Raw genomic sequence first — 22982 nt, 5'->3', positions numbered from 1 at the left:
AACATTAATGCATTGGTTTTGTCAAATCTTAAGCAATTCCCACAGGGGCCTACAGCCTCCAGAGGCCAATGCTGCTATGGCTGAGGGAGTCCTGACTCCGGGCACTTGACAGTTCAGCAGGAGGATGGAGACTGGCAGGGTCGTGCCCTTGTGTCCTGTCCTGGCCTTCTCCCAGCACTGTGCTTTAGCCACGGTAACTGGGGAGGGAGATGACTCCATCTTCAGCTGGAGATCCACCAGCTTCAGCGAAGGTTATTTATATCAGCCTAGCGCAGATCAGGACTTCAATGTCTCACTGGCAAAACATGCTTCTTCTTCCCCTAGCAGAAGGAATCCACTGCCTCCGGCGATTTGAAAGTACACATCAGACAGCAAAGAGAAGGGCAGGAAAAGGCTACCTTGTGATGGGAGGCTTCACTCATGTCTCGAAGCTGGGTAATTCGGGGCCGCTTCACCTCCCGAGTGGTGACCAGCCTCTGCTCGGTGCTGAGAGACTTCTTCATGAGGGCAGAAAGCAGTGTGCTGAACACAAAACATCAGCAAGAGCTACAGAAATTGGTCCAGAAAGGCTTTTCTTGTTCAAGTGCCACTGACAGATAAGTTTGGAACCTCTTCTGTCTGGGACCACTCATGTCTCCACGTCTTCAGCCAGAGCTGGAGCAGCCCACCACACACCCAGCTCCAGGAGGTCTGGTACAGCCGGAGCAGCTCTGGCCAGTGTGCCAGCAGGACAGCAGACATCACTGCCCACCCACAGAGGATGCAAAGAAGTACACTCTCGTGCTCCAGCTAGTCCAGCCCAACACCCAGGACAATCGTTTAACTTGGCTCCCAGTGGCACATTCCGGCAAGACTCTGGACTTGCCTGGAAGCAGCACACGACTCATACGGAGCTCCCATATGGAGCTGGGGTCCAGCTTCCCAGTGCTGCTGGACAACAGGAGAGGTGGCAGAGGAGGGACACAGAGGGACTTCACAGCCCCAACACAGCTCTTACCTGGCCATAGCGTGTATTGACAGTCAGAGGCTTCTCTGCCGCTCCGACCAGCTTCCGATTAAGAGATGTTGCCACTCTGCTCTGGAATCCATCAGCCCCTTTGGAAGGCTGACGGATCTTGCCAGTGGCCATGACTCAGTCACCTGCAAAGAGCAACAATGGCACTTTGAAAATCCAGAATCCCATTCATGGCAGATTGGATAACCCCTGTGTCTCCAGGCTTTTGGCACCGTTCCTATGGGAACAGGAGGCCTCTCCACCCTGTTTCATGAGCAGACCCATGCTAAAGCTGCAGAGTTAAGATTCATAGGAGTAAAACCCCGAGTTATTTCCCCCCCTCCAGCCAAGCAGCAAAGCCGGACAACCTGTGACAAGCAACCTGTGCGCTCCTGAAGCAGTCTGAGCTCTCTGTGTTCCCAGTCCGTGAGGGACACGGGGACACGATCGACACAGACAAAGCAGCTCCACCACCAGTGGGCTACTGCCTGGTTCCAGAGGCAACGGGGGCCTCCCAGCCTGCCCCGACCCCACCCGGCACAGTGAGGTCATAGAGAGGGAGGCGGTGCTGTTGCAATGCAGTGGCAGACACGGAGGGATGCTCAGCACCCACCAGGTCCCGCAGAGGAGTGGTGCCCCGCCTGCGGCCCCCCTGCTCCAGCACAGTGCCTGCCAGCTCAGGGGAGGGCAGGGAGAGCCCGAACACATCCCGAGAGCCCAGGCCTCCCAGACTGCCGCAAATGCCCACACGGCTCCAGCAGGGAGCTCCTGACAACCTGCTGCAAAGTGTGGAATAGCTCTCTCCAAGGAGATGACATCTGTTCATCTTCCCAAACCTCCCTCATGTGAGGATCACTCACGAATCAAATCAAATAGGTAAACTGAGGCATGTGTGAAGCAAAATTTTTTACTTATTTATTTATTTGTGACTACAGTCACGGGAGCAGCTCCTTCTGGCAAGCAGGGAAGTTCTCAACCTTTGTCGAAAGCCAAGAAGTTTATAGACCGGTTTCTTTTCAGGGCAAGACCACCTTCTCCCCAGATTTACAGTCTATTAGAAAGCTATTACAAGGCAAATTACTAAGCTGCTTTTTAATATATTAGATTTCTTTACCAAATCTGTTGTTTATAAGTTCTTCCATTCCTAACATATCTTGTACTGTACCAGAAAGGTACCAGGAGATAACATTTCTCTTGTCCAAAACACTTGTTCAGCCATTTCTTGGTGAAAAACAGCTTATGCAATCAGATTTTGCAGGAGTGTTACAAGTTCAATCCTGTAATGGCCCTTCATCTTAATGCTAAAACTTCTATTTGTAAAAACACAAGTAGCCGGACTCTCACATTTACCAACTGTACCAAGGCCCGGGAGTCTCTTTTGGACTGTGCATTGCAGCTCCATAAGATCCCACATGGAAGAGCAGGAATGGGTAATAGTGCAGGGCTGGACCAGGCTAGGAACATCCTAGGGATGCCCTTAACCTGTGAAACAAAGAAAATTACACTTCATAGTTTAATTTAACCATTAAGGCAGGTACACTTTATTCAGCACTGGAGAAGACTCGGGATTTGTACTCAGAGTGCTTCTGCCAAAGAGGGATTTCAGAGAACTTTATATACACAGAACTGTCTTCATATTCATATTTTCCCAAAAGGGACAAGCACACTTCATTCCTGGAACTTCACTGCACATCCAGGGGGGATGAGATCAATCCCACCCAGAGTCGTTAAGGTGTGGCCGTATCGAGTGGTCAATCTCAACGATTCTGGGTGACAAGAAGATCAGGGTGGTTATCGCTATCTTAGTTCTTAATTTTTTTTTTTAACACCCTATAGTTGACATTCCATCCCCACCATTTACAAATCACTATTTCAATCCCCTCCTTTTTCAAGGTCTTTGCAAATTCTTTTTGCAAAAGACTCACATCAGGTCCTATTGTTTAAAGCTCTGTTAAAATGTGTTCCTGATTCTACTGCATGGCTGATCTGATTTCTTTTCCATGTCTCATAATCTTCTGCTGTTCACTGACAACACCAGAATGCACATTGAGACACTATACGCGTTAACAGAACTAATAGTCCCAGTGCTACAACACTGAGAAAAAACTATTCCAACCAGGACAGGTTCAGGAGCCAAGAAGTTAACCAAGAAAAATCTATATCTTCCTGCTCTTGTATGGAGCTAAGAAGGTCATACTAATTATTATAGTGGTTCCTACAGTCTGAGACTGATCCGTCAAATTGGAACAACCTATGCCCTCAAAATCAGAGCATCCTTTATGGTATCTTAATAACAGATAATCAATTGCAGATTTATTTTCTAAAACTGATGATGAAGATGTCTCGTTTCAAGATTTAAGGCCTCCAAGGCTCGAGAGGTGTAATTGAGGCTCCTTGCATACCTACAAACAAATCTCTTTAAAGTATTATAGTTCATGGGCACGGCTACTCATGGTTAAAAGGAAGCCAACGTAAATTCAGCTTTATATGACAAAGTTTTGACAACCTCGTATGGTTTTCCAAAGGTTTGAATGCTTGCAGGGATTCCCAAAGTACATGGAATAAATATAGGTTGTACTGAAGAAACAGCATTTAAGCAAAGGCCATACTATTGTATATTGTACAAGCCAGTTCTTCCCCAATGTTTTGAGAAGCATCCACTTACGGGAAAACAAAGCTTCTCCTAATGGATACATTAACAATAATATTCACAGTTTTCCATCTTTATGGTTTACTTTACTTCAGTTAGCCTTAATCTTTTTCTTAAAGTGTTAAGCGTTCTGTTGTCCACTGGCTGGTAGGCGATTTCTTCACTCAATCCAAGTTCTTTAATCTTTATTGTTTCGGAGACTGTTAACAATACTTGGTACAGTCCATTCCAGTTTTTCTCCCAGCAGTTTTCCTGTTAAATCTTTAACATAAACCTCATCCTCAAGTGTAAAAAGGTGTACAGGTTGATCTAAACCTCTAGCCTGTGCAGCTAATACAGGTCGGATTTTTTAGTTTTTCTTTTTTTTGTTGTTTTCTGGTTTTTGTTCCTCAAGCAACTTCATCCGGTTTTGTTAGCTGATTCAACATCATTGTAAATAATTCTCACCTAATTCTGTGAGATCTTCTCCTGTATTCTGCAATTGATAAACAGGGCTAGTGCCTTCCTTGGACCTTGGGTTGGTTGAATCCTAAACAAGGCCAAAGGAAGTTCTTGATATCAATACAAATTGGCTTCTTGACAAATTTTAGCTAACTGCTGTTTTATCAGCAACAATCTGACGATTCATTTTCCTCACCTGGCCACTAGCCTGTGGTCAGTACAGAGTATGTAACCTGCCAATCAATTCTTAAAATTTCACTAATCTTCTAACCACTTTAGCACAAATGTGTACCTCTAACCTGATGACATTACTGCAGACACTCCAAAACGAGGTATAATTTAATTCAACAATACTCTTGTGACTTCTCCCATTTTATTTGTCCTGCAAGGAAAAGCTTCTGGCCAACCTGAGAAAGTGTCTGTTATAACTAACAAATGCCAGTACCCCCCTTTTTATTGGGAGTTCAAAGAAATCTATTTGTGTTCCTATTATTTATACAGAACACCTGTGCCCCAATGGATTTGTTTTATTTGCTTTGGTTTTCTTTGCTTTCTGTGTAACTCATCTAAGACCAATTTCCATAGCACTCCTGATGGCATTATTATTTGTCCATTTGGAACATAAAACCACCCGTTATCTACTTCCCTACCTGCCATATTGCTAATCAGGTTTCTGTCTTCCTTTGAATATTTTTCCACTTTAAATCACAACCAGGGAATCAAAGCAGTTGTTTCTTCTGCCTTTCCCTGAGGCCTTCCTGGCCTCAAAATTTCCTGCCAATTTGTTACCAATTTCCTGGTCAGTATTATCTCTCTGGTGACCTTTGTACTGCATGATAGTCACTTCTCTGGAAGATTTACAACTTCCAGCAGTCTTACGATTTCTGCTGCATGTTTAACGTGTCTTCCTTGGGTGGGAAGGAGTCCGTTCCAATGCTCTAGCACGGGTGATCATTACAGCTTTCTGGGCTGATGCTACTGGGGGTAATGCTTTGGCCTTTATCACTTCTCTGATGGTGGTCACAGCATACCCAGTCTTGCAATGTCCTTGCTTCACAAAGCTGCTTCCATTGGTGTACCAGGAACCTTCCGCATCCATTAAGCAGTTCTTCTTCTCGATCTTGATGGCTGGAGTATACTGTCTCCATTGTTTTCAGTCAGTCACGTATTACTGGTTCCAAAGTGACTCCACTAAGGAAAGCTGCTGGATTCACAATATTAGTGGTGAAAATAACCAGAATGGCTTTGAAACGTCGGGGGAGAGCTAAAGCTGGGACCTTCATCAATTCCTTCTTTAATTATTTACGTGCCCTTCTTGCCTCCCTGGTCTGCCAGTTTTCATGATCCCATTGGATATTCTTTCAATAGTTCATACAATGGTTTCACTAAGAGTTCATAGTTAAATATCCATAAATGACACCAACCTGTCGTTCCCAGAAAGTTCTGAGCTCCTTTACCATCCCCAGCACGGGTGAGCAGCAAATAGCTTCCTTCCGGGCTGTCCAGAGCTCTTTCTGGCCTCTGGAAATCTCAAATCCAAAGTAAGTAATTCGTCATTGCATACGCTGGGCCTTCTGCTGGGAGACCCGATACCCACTCGGTCCCAAGAACTCAACAGACTTACAGTCCGTTGCGCACAGTCTTCCTTAGTTTGTGTAACTATCAGGACATCACCCACATCCTGCAGCAGGGTGCCAGTCCCAGGGCTCCAGCTCTCGAGACAGCTGCTTCCCAAAAGTAGTTGGGCTGTTCTTAATACCCTGAGGCAATGCGGTTCAGGTTAGTTGTGTTTTTCTACCAGTTTCAGGGTTTTCCCATTCAAAGGCAAATCACTTTTTTGCTTTCTTCACCCAATATGAGGTAGAAGAAGGCATCCTTTAAATCCTGTATGGTAAACCACATTTGATCTTTTAATTTGATCTTTTTATTTTGGCTCTCCGTAGGGCATAGGCTGCACCAGGCTGACGTGGAGCCTCCACTGTAAGCAGCCCCTTCACTTCTAATAAGGGCTGCAACGACAGGACAAGGGATAATGTCTTAAACATAAAGACAGGAGATTCAGACCAGATACAAAAAAGACATTTTGTACGCTGAGGGTGGTGAAACACTGGAACAGGTTGCCCAGAAAGGAGGTAGATGTCCCATCCCTGGAATCATTCAAGGTCAGGTTGGATGGGGTTCTGAGCAGCCCGATTGAGTTGAAGATGTCCCTGCTCACTGCAGAGGGTTGGATCAGATGACCTTTAACAGTCCCTATAACACAAACCATTCTAAGATTCTGTGATTCTCAAAATCAACAGAAAGGTCCCGTGCACTGAGCAGTGCCAGTCGCGCTTCACCTGTTTGATGCTGTTTGTTGTGAGACTGGGATGTGTGGCCTCCCATCTTCCTCCCGCCTACTGTGGTGCTCACCTGGACATGGGATCTGACGGGCCGCAGGGCTGCCTTTGCCTTTGGAGATGGAGTGGCTCACTTTCAGGCTGTGTTCGGCCTGCACACTGACCTCCTGCTGGAAGGACACATCTGCACCTCGACCTGTGGAGAGGACGGACGGCTCAGCCAGGCTGAGGATGGCCCTGTGCTTTGGGGAGGAGGCAGGCGCCTTCCATCCTGCTGCTCACAACCCTGTGCCTTGGCAGGGATGCAGCACACATCCCCAGCCACCCGGCACAGGCAGCACGGCCCTCCAGAAGCAGCTCCTCCTTGCATCCCTTAGTGGCATAGTAAAGCACACCATCAGATACTGGGTTTTAAAGCCAGAGAGCTTTTCACGCGCAGCCCCATGTCCCTCGTAACAAATGTGCATGCCAATGACACCGCTTTCACAGTAGCTCCCCTGTGGATCAAGCCAAGGATTTGGCCTCCAGGGACCATCAGCTTCCACACCTTGCACCCATCCTGCATTCTCACACGGAGACTGTAACTCACAGCCCTACTCCAGCTGTATCACCCGTCTCTGCTCATGCTAAATCCTCCATGAGGGATAACCCCAACTCCAGACCCAGTCCCCAGTCCTCTCCTCCTCTCCACCAGCTCCCAACCCAAACAGCTTCAAAGCTGAGCGATGCAAAACTTCTCCCACTGGAGCCAAGATCTGGCCTCACTCAGCACGTCCTCAGGGCAGCAGCTGCCCAGTGAAGTTTCCTAAAAGGCTCTGGTCTCACGTGGAGAACGGCACAATGTGCCCGAGCTGCACGGCCGGACAGTGTGTAAGGGAGAACCCCTGGACAAAAGAGCTCATCTGCACCGTCTCTCTCGTCTGAAATTCCTGAGAGGATCATTTTCCTCCCTTCCTCTCATGTTTGTGAAGCCACACTCAAAGTCTTGTGCTCAACGAGCCACTTCAGAATGACTTTTCCTTCTTAAAGTGGGCAGCACTTCTGCCAGATGGCCATGAGGAGCAAGGTGGATTCAGAGTTGAGGAAAAATAAAAAAGTATGACAGACACAGGTGTGTTTCATTGCTTCTAGAAAAAGGAACATGTGCCAAGAATCTCAGGGATAGGAAAAACACCCCTGCCTGAGCCCTTCAAACAGAGACTGCTTTTCAACAACCAGAGATGCATTATGAAACAGCTTTGCATCTCTACATGTCACACTCGTGCTCTCTGAGACCCAAGAGCAGTCAGACTTCTCTGGAGCAAGCAGAAGTGGATGGTGCTGGTGGTTTTCTGAAGTGCTGCTCTGGGTCCAGCATTTTTCCTTACCGGCATTGTTTGTCTCCTTGTGGCTCTGCTCAGAGGTGGCTGCCACGCACAGCTCCCGCGCACGGAGCCCTGCCAAGCTCCTCTTGTCTGAGATGGCTTCTCTCACCACAGCATCAATGGACAAGCAGGCAGCTCCGTAGTACTTGGACAGGGAGACCGCTGCTGAGGTCTTTCCTTGAGAGAGAGAGAGGAAAACTGCTTAGTGACGCTTGCACATACAGGCTCTGCAAAGCACCCTGACAGAATTTCAGATTCTTGAGGACAGTTGGAAAGCACGTGCCCGTTCAGGGAAGACCACGAGGGACACAGCTTGAGCATGGCCATAAGTGTTGAACTCTAGAGCCATGTTGGGTCGTCTCCATCTCGTGTTCAGCTGAGGACTTTTTCCCTTGTGGTGACCTCAACCCTGGGCCAGGGTTTTGAGCCTGGTCCACCATGACTCCAACCATTCTCCCGCCTGTGCTGGTCGGTGCTGTCCGAGGCAACATCTGGGCACGGTTTGGTGGTCAGGAGGGGTGAGGGACTGCTCCCACAAGGCAACAGGGCCCCCAGGCAATGTGGTCCCACAAGACAACAGGGACATGGCCATCCTCTTTAGGGGAATTAGAGCCTATCGGTAGGAAGGCAAGATGAGCCACTTGTACCAGCCAGGGCTGTTTCACACCAGCAGAACTGTGGCCTGCCTCACTTGGACTCGTCAACAAAGTGCCATAGTCCGGCAGGATGCGTCTCTCCCAGTTCCCCTCCCTCCTTGCAGCCAAGGGCTGTGGCTCATGTACCTGTGAGGGGCGCCCCGTGGACAATGATGACGATTCCTCTACGGTTTTGGGCTGCACGCCCTTCTGGAGAGAGATCAATGCCAAGGTGGCGGGCAATGGCTCTGTAGACAGGGCTGTCATCCTGTTCTCCTGCAGCCTCCTTGCTGCCAGTGATGCTTTGCTGGTGCTCTGCTGTGCAGAAATGAGTAGAAAAGTCAAACTCCTGCCTACCTGTGATCCTGATCACCCTCCCTGTCCCCTCAGACCCTGGGACAGTAGGCTGATGAAACCAGCATCACACCTGAGGTCTCCTGTGCCCCTCCTTTAGGCTTTAGCAGATCAGGGTCTGCCCTAGATGCTGGCAGAAGTGCCGGGTCAGAGTAAATGGGGTGGCAGAAGGAGGAAAGAACCGGCATCTGGCAATATCTAAAAGGACTGGGCCAAACTTCCTTCCACCAACTGTCAACACGGTCCTCATGAGAGTTTTGTCCCAGGTCCTGCCAAGTTAGGGGGTGGACACGCAGGACCGGGCATTTTACGCAGTCCCAAGGGAGAGGCTCCATTTGGAGACCAAGTGATTATCCAGAACCTGGAAGCTTTCGGAATGTTACACCAGGAGATGTGGCTGGGCTCTGAATTCACTGTAACAGCATTTGCAAAGAGCTCCCAGCTCTGCCTTTAGGAGGTCACCGAAAGCCAGCTCAGCTTGCAGTGCCACAGAGGGCAGAGAACGTACTGCCCTGCCTAGAAAAGGGGACAGCAGCACCCTGATCCCAGTCACTCCCCAGAAGGGGAAAAAGTTCTCCTTTTGGCAAAACTGGGGAAAACCTCCCTGGCCTCTCCCTTTCCCTCTCCCTTTTCCAAACGCTTCTCAGGATCCCACAGATGTCATTGAAGGGTGGATTCAGGGCCTACAGGAGTGAAGGTGGTGCCAGGCTGCAGTGAAGTGATGGAGGTGACATTGAAGTCCCTCACCGAGGTCCTTTTGCCACAACGGACATAGCAGAGGTGAAGAGTTTAGGGTTAGCACCCATCCCGTGTCTTTTCTCAACACCTTTCTCCTCCTCTTCTCCACATTCAGGTTTACAGTCCACCTTGGACTGACTTTCACCAAAAATCAAGAAGGGAACGATAGCGCTATGGGATGAAATGGTGGGAATGAGCCCAGCAGAGGGCTTTCTTCCTTCACCTGACAGAAACTGGGTGCCTCCAAAGTTTCCTGAGGAGGGACATGGGGAAGGAAGAAGTGGGTGAACACAGCCAGGCAATCTGCTCTTTGCCATTCACCACTTTGTGATGGCTGTTACAAGCCACAGACTTTCATCTGGGAATTCCTCCACCACACTGGGGAATGAGCAGCTGCTAAAAGCATGGGTTTTCCATGGAGAAGAAGGTCATGAAGAGGTCAGGGTGTGGGGGATGGACTCCCTGCTGTGTTTACACTCAGGACAGCCAATGCCAAAGCCTCACCATTGGCCTGGCCTGCTGGTTCCCCAGTCTCGGGCTTCGCCTGCTCATCCTGCAGCCTCTTCTGGTCCTGGTAGTACTCCAGCACCTCTGGAGGCAGCTTCTCACCCGGGGCACGTGGAGGCAGCAACAAGGTGTTTTGGCAATTGTAGCCCTTAAGCATCCGCAGGATCTGTGCACGTAGGGAAGAGAAACCATATACAGGATGTGTTTCTTGACGTTCATCGCATGAACGGCTCCCCAGTCAATCTGTCTGCTCCCGCATTCCTTCCTCCCAACAACACGGACTATCCAAGCCCCTCTACAGCCTGCCAGCAGAGCTTGGCTGACCTTGAAACATCACCAGGCTTTGTCCTGGCGAGGCCTCCATCTTCCTGGCACCAGCCTGGGAATGCTGGAGCACTGTGAAGCTGGGGAGCACGGCCCTGGGGACCAGAGCATCCCTCTCACCTGCTCCTCCTCGAGGTACTCCCGGTCAAACTCCAGAGAGTAAAACTCGATGGGGAAATTGCACGGGTTCTTCACCACCACCGTCCCCTCCACCCCACAGCTGCGTGGCATCAACGATCCCAGCTCAAGCACTGTGGGGCTGAACTCCAGCTGTGGCTCCAGCCCATGCCCTGAGACCTGCAGCTGGAGGGACCGGCTGCTCTGGGAGATGTTAATCTTCAGAATGCTGTCATAGGACTTCTGAAAAGAGAGAAGTATACAAAGCTCTTCTGTGAAGTTCCAGGAGACAGGGTCTCAAAATCAACCCTTGCCCCAGCATCAGGGGGCTATTAGTACCACTAAAGTGAATGGAAAACAGATATTTACTTCTAGCAGGGGCTACAGCACCTGCATTCTGGCTCTGAGTAACTGGGACAAGTCCTGGTGTGGCATGTAACTGGATATTTGGGTATTAGATGATCTAAAGTGGTCTATCAGATGTTTTCACGTAGTTATGAGGGAGTGCAATGCTCAGGAGAGAGGTCCTCAGGGTTATGTTGCCCAGACCTGCACAGTCCTGGCACTGCTGCATCAGGCAAACATCAGCTACCTGAGGGAGGCAAATGCACTCCCACCGGCTAGAAATAAGGGCCTTCCTGTCTGCTCCTTCCTTGGCTTTGGTCAAAGCGAGAGACAAGGTGCTTACATCTCTACTAGCAGTTGAAACACCCCTCTTCCAAGACATAGATACCCTTGCGCCCACACTGTTACATGCTGCCAGTTTCCAAGTCATCGTGGCCACATGCCAAGTGCTTTCGGGAACGCTTGCTCCATCATTTATGGTTATCATCCCCTGTGAGCATAGCAGTTGCTCTGCACGAGGGGCTTACAGCCTGTAAATGCACCCACGCAAGGAGGAAGACGAGAGAAAACAGCCTGGCTTCCTCCCACGGGCAGAGAGGGAGCCACACTGCAGTGCCCCGATGCCCTCTGTCCAAGCTCCCCGTGGGGATTTCAAAACGCCTCTCAGCAGAGGGTGCTGCAGGGGAACTGAGGCACAGTGGGTATGGGGCTTGCAGAAAGCTCCACGGGACAGTTGACCTCATCTCCTGCTCCCTGCGCTGGGCTCTCACTATCACCCTGCCCTGCCAGACCTCCCGGGATGACAATCACCAATCTCACCTCTTCTGTGGGTGAAAACCTGACTCGCACGTTACATCGCTGTCCTGGCGAGAGGGCTCCAGCCGAGGGCAGCGCAGTGAAAACACGGTGCTTGCTCTTCACCTTCTGCATGTTCCCTGGCACACGTTTGTCCACCTGAGCACAAAACCAACGGTGTGAGGTCTCCTTGGTCGGGGAGGACAGACCCTCATTCCTGCATCGCTCTGAAATACTGTCACAGTGCCACGAGCATCCACATTCAAAGCAGCCATGGCCACCACTGGCCTGGAACTGGACCGCAAACACGTATGCAGGGCGAGCAGATGGGGAAGCACTGTTCTCAGAAGAGGAGGAATGGGTGAAGGTGGCAGAGAAGTGAAGCATCAGCTCATGAACAGGTCCAGGTGAACCAGCCTTGCTCTGCACCCTCAAAAGCATCCTTGAACAAGCTATAGCCCAAGTGCTCCAGCAGCCACAGGGGCAGAATCATACAATCACAGAATCACCAGGTTGGAAAGGACCCACCGGATCATCGAGTCCAGTCATTCCTAACAATCCCTAAACCATGCCCCTAAGCTCTTCATCCACCCATTCCTTAAACACCTCCAGGGAAGGTGACTCAACCACCTCCCTGGGCAGCCTGTTCCTGTCATATCCCATCAGCTGATAAAATCCAGTTATACAATATTTCACAAATTATCACCTGTACCTATTGGAATGAATCTTACATTGGTAAAATTATTAACGAAACAGTTAATGAAACATCAGAACTTGATTATAATTCTGGATGAGGACCCTGACAACGGTCCACCACGACACAGAGGGAAAAAAGGGGGTCCTACAAGGGTAAAAGAAAATGTGAACCATCATTGAATCATAGAACCACCAGGTTGGAAAGGACCCACCGGATCATCAAGTCCAACCATTACTAAAAGTCCCTAAACCATGTCCCTAAGCACTTCATGCACCTGTTCCTTAAACATCTCCAGGGAAGATGACTCGACCTCCTCCCTGGGCATCCTGTTCCAGTGCCCGATGACTCTTTCCGTGAAAAATTTTTTTCTGAAATCCAGCCTGAACCTCCCCTGGCGGAGCTTCAGGCCATTCCCCCTTGTCCTGTCCCCTGTCACTTCGGAGAAGAGGCCAGCTCCCTCTTCTCCACAACCTGCTTTCAGGTAGTTGTAGAGAGTAATAACGTCTCTCCTCAGCCTCCTCTTCTCCAGGCTAAACAACCCCAGCTCTCTCAGCCGCTCCTCATAAGACTTGTTCTCCAGCACCCTCACCAGCTTCGTTGCTCTTCTCTGGACACTCTCCAGAGCCTCAACACCCTTCTTGTGGTGAGGAGCCCAGAACTGAACACAGTATTCAAGGTGTGGTCTCACCAGTGCCGAGTAGAGTAACCTCCCTGAACCTGCTGGTCACACCGTTTCTGATACAAGCCAAGATGCCATTGGCCTTCTTGGCCACATGGGAACACTGCTGGCTCATGTTCAGTCTGCTGTCAACCACTACCCCCAGGTCCTTCTCCTCCGTGCAGCTCTCCAGCCACTCTTCCCCCAGTCTGTAGCACTGCATAGGGTTGTTGTGCCCCAAGTGCAGGGCCCGGCATTTGGCCTTGTTAAACCTCATGCCATTGGCCTAGGCCCAGTGGTCCAGCCTGTTCAGATCCCTTTGGAGCTTCCCTACTCTTGATCAGATCCATGCTTCCACCCAGCTTAGTGTCATCTGCAAACCTGCTAAGGGTGCACTCAATGCCTTCATCCAGGTCATTGATAAAGACATTGAACAGGGCTGGACCCAGTACCGAGTCCTGGGGAACCCCACTTGTAACTGGCCTCCAGCTGGAATTAACTCCATTTACCACCACTCTCTGGGCCCGGCCACCCAACCAGTTTCCAACCCAGGAGAGTGCGAACCTCTCCAGAAAAGGCAAAAGAGCCAAAGAAAACACAACCAAGAAGTCACGTGTTACATGTTGTCTGTGCTTTACCTTCTCAACAGGCTCGTTGATGGTGATGAACCATTTACAGGGAACCTGCAGCTGATTGTGGAATTGGACAGTTTCTTCCCGGCACTGCCCACACTGGACGGCAGAGAAGTCCAGTCTGTCCTTGGAGAGGCAGAGGGATGGCACAGTCACGTTGGCCCGCAGGCGGACGTGATACGTGGGTCCTTCTGCTACCTAGTGAAGGAAAGAGCATCCAGGTGAGAGTCCAGCTGACACCTACTGCTGTCCCTGACCTGCCACCTGCCCTGAGAACGGGTGCGGGCACAGGGAGGTGAGGAAACAGGTGGTACCTTGATGGGCAGGAGCACGTCCACCTCTCCCAGTGGCAGGTTGGCATTTTCTGAGTCAAAGTGCACTGTGAATGACTCGGTCTCACAGCACGGCAGGTCCTTCACATGGTCCGGCTCCACACGGAAACCTTGAACAGAGGAAAATAAAGCAGCTGAGACACACAATCGACAGGAACATGTCACAAGCATGTTAAGCTCAAGGGTGTCCTGGCTGGCAGCTCTGAAGGACCCCTTTGCACTCGTGGAGCAGCCCACTACTCTTTCTTCCCTGTCACAGCACAAGGGAAAAGGGTTTTCACAGGTAGAATCCTGCTAAAAAGGACACCTATCAGCTGAGAGGCTTCAGTAATTTCTTCATCAGTCATCCCAGGGAAGGGTGCAGAGAACTCTCCAAAGGAGAACTTCCAGCTGAACTTCCCCCACGCCGTATGCTACCCCGAAAACAACTTAGAGGAGACACCTGACCACCCTTCAGACATAGTGGGTTTGGTGGTACTGCAGCCTCACCTTGAGGCCTGTTTCAGAAGCCTTGTTCAGCACAACAGAGGACCTCACAGGCTGTTTTCTCAATAAAGGATAAACAGAAGGGCCATGACATTATGAACTTTGAACAAACCACTCCCCAACCACTACGGGTCCATCTGTTTGCAGCACAAGCCCAGAGAATCCACAAGGAAATGCAGATGCTGCTCACTGGAGCAAAGAGAAGATGCTGAGAGCTGACCAAGGCAGTCGCCCCATCCGGGCCCTACAGTGAAGGCAGGCCAGGTTTTTGGGCACCGCTGCCCAGGAGAACTCTGTTTCTAAAGCACCAAGCAGAGGGTCTCAAGAAGGACAAAGGTGGACAAACAAGCACTCAAAAAGCTCCCCATGTCCAGTGGCTTAAGATAATCTGCCAGAGACAGCTCCTTCAAGCCCATGTGAAATTGCACCAGTAGTGATTACCTGTGCTACGCAGGACCCTTCTGTCAGTGCAGAAGGACACAGGAAACCGCCCGGTGTTGGTGATCTTCACAACGTGAGTGTGGATACTACCACGAATGATGTGGCCAAAGTCCAGGATGTACTCAGGCAGCTCAGCTCTGAAAGGACAAGTAAGGACAACTGCGACGGCGAGGGAAGCAAGCAGACGACTCAGTGTGAGTGATAAAGCAAGCTTCAACTTTATTCAAAATCAGCCCGGATTATATACCCTAACATTCAAAAGATGCTTTGTGCTTTGTGCTTTATGCTTTATGCCTTAATGCTTTGTTACAACTTATACATGATTAGTTACTTAAAACTGTTTGCTCTTTGTTAATTCATTATTGATTCATTGTCCGTTATTTATTCATTATTACAATATTGCTACTTCGAGTTTCATGTATCTTCTTGCAGGTATGTTGCAGTTACAGCACTGAATACATTATTAGTTACTTAAACTATTTACTCTCTATTAATTCATTGTCTATTGTTAATTCATTATTGATTCAATGTCCTTTGATTCATTATTGATTCAATGTCCTTTGTTAATTCAATATTACTATACTGCTACTTTGAGTCTCATGTATCTTCTTGCAGGTATGTTACAGTTACAGCTGGGCTCAGTGCTCCATCCTGTTTCCTTGGGAAAGATTCACTTGTCCTTCAAAAGTTTCTTCTTAGAAATTCCTTCTTGTATGCCTTCTTGTTCTTTCAGTCCATATCTACACTCAGAGTTTAACAAGGTTTCCACTTTACACAATACGTGTCTCACAAAGCCTTTCTATTGAATCATGTCCTTGTTCACTTAACCATTCCTCAATCCATTTTTCAACATTCTCATATCCTTTTTCACTTAACCATTTCCCAACATTTCCCCCTTTTTTTTCTTTTTGCACAAGCAGAGCATGGTGATTTTTTGTTATACTGCGCATAATACAGTTGTAGCCTATCTTAAATGCAATTACAAACAACAGTATTAAGCCTATCCAACGCAATACCTCTTTAATCACAGAGAGGAGCCAAGGTGATAAAGAGCCAAATATCGATTGTATCCAATTGTCTATTCCCCATCCATTTTCCTGTTTCAGTTGGTGAAAGCCGTGCTGTAATCTTTTTATTTTAGCATGTATGGATGTGGAGTGATCAGACAGGTTCAAGCAGCACATTCCTTCAAATTCCTCGCATCCATGGCCTTGTGCCAGGAGCAAGAAATCTATGGCAGCTCTATCTTGTAACACTGCATGATTGACACTTTGTACATCACTTGTGAGCATATCCAGAATTTCCGATGTCATGTTCAATTCGTCTTTTGCCCAACAACCCAATTGTTTTGCTAAATTCATTGCCTTGTTAGCTGCAACTCCAGGGAGAATGGCCGCAATTGCTACCTGTTTGAATTCACTCCAAAATGTAGGGTCTCCTATCTGATTGCAGTCTAGCTCATGTACACTACGCTTTCTCCTGCTCGTTTGCTGGCTCCACTGCATGATCAAAGATACATTAGGGTGAAACAGTGATAATCTGCCAAGATAGCAAGGCCCTCCTTGTGGTTGTGCCGGTATACCATTCCATGCTCTATCTCCACAAATCAGAAAGATGCCTTTCGGTAGCCTTTTTGGGGTGTCAATTTTGCTAGCATTACATTTATCAAACGTTTGGTCAAAAACACTAAACCAATCTAAATTAGAGTCCAAAGTAGCCCAAGTGCCCCTGTATTTTAACCACGGTCGAGGTGCCACATCACTTACAGGAGTAAAATCAACCCATCCTCCTAAATTGTTTTTTGACAGACTGGCATTAGCGCTCCCGAGAAGGTCTAACTCTTCAGGGGGTGATTGCAAGGTCGTGTTAAGTGACAGTATTAATTGGCACTGCCGATAGGCATCATGAAGTGGTGGAGTTCCATTAATCATTCCATCTAAAACCTTAACTGCAGATAAATTTCGGCACAATGTTTCATTACTCACAAAACCACAAAATTCCTCAGGCTTCCACACTGGCAGACCTATTAAACAAGTTCGAAAAGGATTAGTCACTCCTCCTAGGCTAAGACAAAGCGAAGACTGATTCAATTGATTTGCAAATGTTACCCAAATATTGTCCCTTGGTTGATTAAAACGTGTTATGCCCGAAACTATAGCTACTGATGCTATAAACAGTACAATGTGATCAATTTTTACAAGCATGCTCACTGTTCCCTTTTTCAATTGCTCTATACAATTCTTCTTTTAAGTTCCCTTCGATGGGTCCAAACAGTGAATGTCTTGTAGATGTTACCTCCTTGGAACAACAATAGGTTAAAATTCTTGAATTTAACTGACCCTGAATTCTCTTTACACAGGCGTCAGCGTGAAAACGATAGAAGGCCAATATTTTTTGTTCTGGTGATTCAAACAAGGTTAAAGTGACAGGCAAAGGTAATTTAGTTTGCCTTCGCAGCTCTCTTCGCCAACTATAATAGCCAAATTTAAATTCACAGGTTGGACACCATAGAAGTCTCAAAAACATTTGCCTTATCCAAAATATTTTTTCACACATCCCACATTGTAAAGCTACCCATGCTGTACATCGTGATTTCTTACATCCAAGACAGTCCTGTTTAGCTGGTCCCTCGACTTCAAATGATGCTAACTCTTCTATCCCATCTATAATAGTTTCATAAGATGTAGAATTTTCAATAATGTCGTCGATCTCCTTTCGATAGCCTCTTAACCTCTCAATAATAGGTCTTACAATTAACAGTAGTTTGTCATTGACCCTCTGCTTGTCCTCCTCCGTCGGTAGAATCACTCTGTCGGTCATTGATTTCTTGAGATACTGCTGCTTTGGTCCATTTACTGGGAATCCATTTAGGTCCTGTGGGAGTAAGTACACACATGTACCCTTTACCCATATATTTTACTTCAGCTGGTCCTTGCCATATTCCTGTTGATGGATCTCTGTACATAACAAACATTGGTGGATTCTTTTGCTCATCACTATCATGACTATGGATCCATGCTGATGGTTCTTTCTGATCTCCAAATATACATAGATGATTTAAGACGAAAAGTGTCTTACTCAATCGTTCCTGAATGTCCTTGACTTCTCTAAACTTATCTAAGTACGTTTTTAATACTTGATGAGCTCGTTCTATAATAGCTTGTCCTGTTGGTGAATGTGGTATTCCCGTCTTATGTTGCACCCCCCATGCTTGAAAAAATCTATAAACCTTCAGGCTAATATAGGCTGGCCCATTGTCTGTTTTTATAGTCTGTGGCACACCCATAATTGCAAAACATTGTGTCAAATGTCTGATGACATGAAGAGCTTTTTCTCCTGCTTGAGCTGTAGCCCAAATGAATCTACTATAAGTGTCAACAGTTACATGCACATATTTCAGTTTCCCAAAGGCATTAACATGCGTAACGTCCATTTGCCACACTTCTCCTACTTTTAACCCTCGAGGGTTGACTCCCATTCCTAAACCAGGGCCATGATGGCTACAAATTGGACATGTTCTAACTATTCCTTTAGCTTCTTCCATGGTGATATTAAATTGTCTGTGTAGTCCTCTGGCATTTTGATGAAAAGCAGAATGAGACTCCCTTGCCTTGACAAACTCATTTACTGGTGCGACCATTGAGACTAGCTGATCAGCATGGTGATTTCCTTTTCCTAATCCATCTTGCCACATATGACTTCTTATATGGATAATGCAATATTGATGAGTTCTTTGCTGAATAGCAGACTGTAGTTGTTGAATAAGTTCAAACAGTCTTTTGTTGATAATTTCCTTGATTCTGGCATCTTCTATTCTGCTTACAATTCCTGCCACATACATTGAATCGGTTACTACATTGAGATCTTTCCTCATCCATCGATTGAAGGCTCATACAACTGCAACTAATTCTAGTGTCTGTAATGAATCTCTCTCATCAGCAGTCAATATTTCATGCTTCCAAGTTCCATCTTCAAACCATGTAGCAGCAGCTCGTCGTGACTTCTTTCCTGCATCTGTATATATAGTGACTGCCTGTTCCAAAGGTCGTTCAATTCGTTTGGGGCGTTTGAACCATTTATTATGAGTTATCCATTTTAGAATAGGTGTCTTCAGGGATTCCAAACTGATGGTGGCTTCATTTTCCAATAGGCTTAACTGTAAAGATGAAGAGTTTTGAATCCACCATTCCAGATCTTGCCTTTTTATAGGTAAATAGATGGTGTGAGGTTCTTTTCCAAAAATTTGTTTAATTCGTAGACGGCCCTTTTGTATGATTTCTGCTAGATTAGCCGTTTTTTCTTGAATTGTCGTTTTTGGCTGAATGCTGGTGAAGAGCCACTCCAATACCTTGGTCTTTCCCTTTTTCTTCAATTGTGTGAGGGCACCTATGAACTGTGATTGTTCTTGTAAAATCGTTAAGTCCACTGGAAGAGACGGATCTATTCTGTCTACTGCACGATCTACAATGATTTCAGAAAGATGTTGTACCATGTCTAATTGTTCTTTTGTAGGTTGGATAGGTTGTGCTGGATCTGTTCCTTTTAATAAGGGTCGCAAAACCTCAAGCTGGTCGTTGGAAATTCCTACCACTGGTCTGAGCCATTGCAGATCTCCTAATAATCTCTGCGCATCGTTTACAGTCTTTAAGGACATATTAAGTGTTAATTTCTGTGGTTGTATTTGTGATGCAGTTATGGCCCAGCCTAGGTATTTCCATTGAGGAAATCGCTGAATTTTTTCTTGTGCAATAATCAGTCCCTTGATGGTCATTTGTCTAACGATGTATTGTTCCTGTTGTTGTGTAAAAGGCTGTTCCTGGGCGAACAAAATGTCATCCATGTAATGATATATCATTGTTCTCGGCCATTCTTCTCGTATAGTTCGCAGGGCAACATCAACAAATATTTGACACAGTGTTGGGCTATTCTTCATTCCTTGAGGTAACACTGTCCATTCAAATCGAAGATCTGGACTTTCTCTGTTGATTGCAGGCAGGGTAAAAGCAAATCGTTGAGTATCATTAGGATGTAACTGAATGGTAAAAAAGCAATCCTTCAAATCGATGATTAAAAGATGCCAATTCTCTGGAATCATTGCTGGATTAGGTAAACCTGTCTGTAATGCCCCCATAGCTTGCATCTGTTGATTAACTGCTCTTAAATCATGTAACAAGCGATACTTGCCAGATTTTTTCTTTATGACAAAAATAGGAGTGTTCCATGGGCTAGTAGAAGGTTTCAAATGTCCTTGATTTAGCTGTTCTTGTACTAATTGATGAGCATGCTGAAGACTTTCCCTTTTTAGCGGCCACTGCCCAATCCATACTGGCTCATCTGTTAGCCACTTCAAAGGGATCGGGAAAGTCCATTCTGCAGTGACCGATATTAAAAATGTGTCTCAGTAGTTAATATCACACCAAGCTGATCAAGAACATCTCTCCCCAAAAGTGCTTGGACCCCTGTGGGTAAGGGCATGACAGTAACAAAGAGCTGTGCTGTTTTTCCTTCTAGTGTGACAAAAACTCTGTTACAACTTTGTTTTACTGCTTTTGACCCTCCAATGCCCTCTACACCTCCAAAAACTGGGCGCAAGGGCCACTGAGTTGGCCACTGTTTTTCTGAGATGATGGTGATATCGGCTCCCGTATCTACTAGGGCATCAAGTCTCTGATTTTCATTTAAATGTTGGAGAATGATAACAACAATTGGTCTCTTGCTAAGAGGCAGAGTTAACAAAACCATTTGTCCTGTTGAACCAAATCCCTCATTCTGTCTGGCTTCTTGTTTCAGTGGCACTAAATCTTGAGTATATTGTGGAATTGGAACCAATTGAGCAATCTTGCTCCCTGCTGGGATATGAATGGGGGGAAAGTTTGTTTGAACTACAATTTGTATTTCCCCTGTGTAGTCACAATCTATCACTCCAGGGAGAATAAAAAGACCCTTTAACCCACTGGAGGATCGTCCTAATAACAATGCCCCAAAAGGTTGATTATTAATACACACTGGTCCCCTTATTCCGGTTGGTACTTTTTGTGGCTGTTTATCAATCAGGGTTACATCTACTGCGGTTGCCAAGTCCAAGCCGATGCTTCCCTTGGTTGCTGGTTGTAAGCCGTTGTCAGACCTGAATTTGTTGACTGATGCTGAACCAATGCGGCAGCTCATGGAGTCGCATTTGGGGTCTGCACGCGGTGACTCTTCGCGCTCATTCCTCCGTTTCCCGAGCGACGACAGGCTTCAGCGTTATGATTATTCATTTGGCATGCCGGACACCAGACTTTCATCACCCTGCAATTTCTGCGCATGTGTCCCAATCGTCCGCATCGGAAACATCTCATGATTTCTTTTCTCTGGGTGTTAGCCAGAGGACCGTTAAGTGGTTGCAATGGTGCGAGAGCAGCAAATACTTGAGTCTGTGCTTTAATCAAGTTGTCCCCTAATTCTTTAATTGTTCCCACTAAAAGGGCCTGATTCCCTACTGGCACCCTACTCATCCTCTCTAGCATGCTTTCAATAGTGGCATCAAGAGGGAGAGTTACTAAAATATTACGTGTAACAGCATTGCAATTTTCTAAAACACACTGTTTTAGTATGGAAGCTTTCATAAAGTCAGGCAAATCAGTGCATAAAATAGCATCCGAAACTCTGTCTACAAAAGAAGCAAAAGATTCCTCCCTGCCTTGTTTGATAGACATGTACGATGGAGTAGTGGGGGAGGTCTTAACTCGTTGTAAAGCCTCTCTGGCTAGCCTCATAGATTCCAAAAGGACATGCGGTCCCGCCTGAACTTGCATCTCAATGGTGGCAAAAGCTCCCGTGCCGGTAAGTTGTTCTGCTGTAACTCCTACTAACCTATCGCCTTGATCTCTCGGGGTATTAGCTGATAGCTCACAAAGACGTGTCCAATGTGCTGAGAATAAAAGCTGTTGAGACTGCTTTAGAATCAGCCTCATAATATTTTTTATGTCTTCCGGACATAAAATTCCACTGCCCCAGATGTAGTTAAGCATTTGCCTTACTGGCTCACTATGCAGACCTGATTCATTGACAGTATTTCTAAGCTGATTTAAAATTTTCCAATCCAATGCTTCATGTGCTCCAGCTAAACCCCCTGCATTATCCATCTGATATACTACTGGAAAAGCAAGGGAATCAAGTTGTTCTAAGATTTCAAAATCTTGTTGCACCATAGCCTCTCGGGCTATATCTCCCCATTTGATCCTAACAATTTGTGGTCGTCTTTTGTCAGGATCTTGGCATTTTTCTTCCTTTACTTGCGTAGACTCTGTGCTCGTGCTAACCGCATCATCATTTGTCGAACCCTCATTGTCTGCCTGTTCCTCCCGGGGTGCCGAAGGTTGGACAGATATTCGGGGTATCTCTTGTAGCGGTCGCACTGGAATAGGTATTCCCGTGGGGGGTGGAGAAAAATAATCATTGCCAAATCCAAGACGACCATTATTTGGATCTGAGGGGTTAATTGGATCTGAGGGGTTAAGTCGTGCTGTAGCAGCTGCGGCAATTCGTTTTTCTGCCTGATATTTTTTCAAACAATTTGTAACCTCCCTCCATGATCTCATTAATTTTTTGGCTGTTTTATCGTTATCTATTACTGCATTCCATAAGGTTTCTCCTAAATTCTTCCATTCCTCTACTTCGAATACAGTATCTGGATTCATAAAATACCCCTTTGTTTTCCCTAGAGATATTAAACCTGCAAGGTCTTTCATAGGACCTACTCCCCGCTTTTCTAAAAAGCGTTGTAAAATCTCAAGTGCTACCTCCCGCTCCATTGCGCGCGCTTACGGACCCTCTTATGTTAGCCGGTCCGGACCCTCTTAAGTTAGCCGGTCATTAAAAAAAGGTGCAGCCTTACGTATCGTGAGTCAGGTAGTCTTCTTACTCGGCCGGCGAACCCCCTTTTTCGTTATCCGGGTTCAGGCGCGGATCGTAAGTACTGATGCAGTGTTGCCGATCTTCCGCCCCCTGGTCGCTGCTACCAGTGCTTCGCCGAGCTCGCCGTCCGGTGGAAACAGAGATTGGGGGTCCCTGTTCTTTTCTGTCCCTGTTCGGGCGCCACTTGCGACGGCGAGGGAAGCAAGCGGACGACTCAGTGTGAGTGATAAAGCA

At 47.0% G+C, this 22982-nt stretch overlaps 2 protein-coding genes across 2 annotated transcripts in view; one reads left to right on the top strand and one right to left on the bottom strand.

The window, feature by feature from the left end:
• Nucleotides 1-6035, top strand: part of LOC128853200 (hydrocephalus-inducing protein homolog) — a 236589-nt gene extending 230554 nt beyond the window's left edge. The window contains exon 15 of the mRNA XM_054075865.1: nucleotides 6029-6035. Within this exon, the coding sequence (XP_053931840.1) occupies nucleotides 6029-6035 (7 nt within the window). The remainder of the gene's footprint in view (nucleotides 1-6028) is intronic.
• Nucleotides 6036-6420: 385 nt separating this feature from the next.
• LOC128853199 (hydrocephalus-inducing protein homolog) lies at nucleotides 6421-21017 on the bottom strand. The gene is made up of 10 exons (XM_054075864.1): nucleotides 20880-21017; nucleotides 17500-17723; nucleotides 14850-14986; nucleotides 13905-14032; nucleotides 13597-13788; nucleotides 11628-11762; nucleotides 10020-10188; nucleotides 8571-8741; nucleotides 7792-7965; nucleotides 6421-6620 (listed from the first exon to the last, which is right to left on the bottom strand). Exons 1-10 carry the CDS (start codon nucleotides 21015-21017, stop codon nucleotides 6421-6423), a joined length of 1668 nt encoding a protein of 555 aa, XP_053931839.1.
• Nucleotides 21018-22982: the final 1965 nt, after the last annotated feature.

The sequence above is a fragment of the Cuculus canorus genome, chromosome 10 (genome assembly GCF_017976375.1).
Source record: "Cuculus canorus isolate bCucCan1 chromosome 10, bCucCan1.pri, whole genome shotgun sequence".
Classification (NCBI taxonomy): domain Eukaryota; kingdom Metazoa; phylum Chordata; class Aves; order Cuculiformes; family Cuculidae; genus Cuculus; species Cuculus canorus.
The sequence above is the reverse complement of the archived record's forward strand: the minus strand, read 5'-3'. Positions and strand labels throughout refer to the sequence as shown.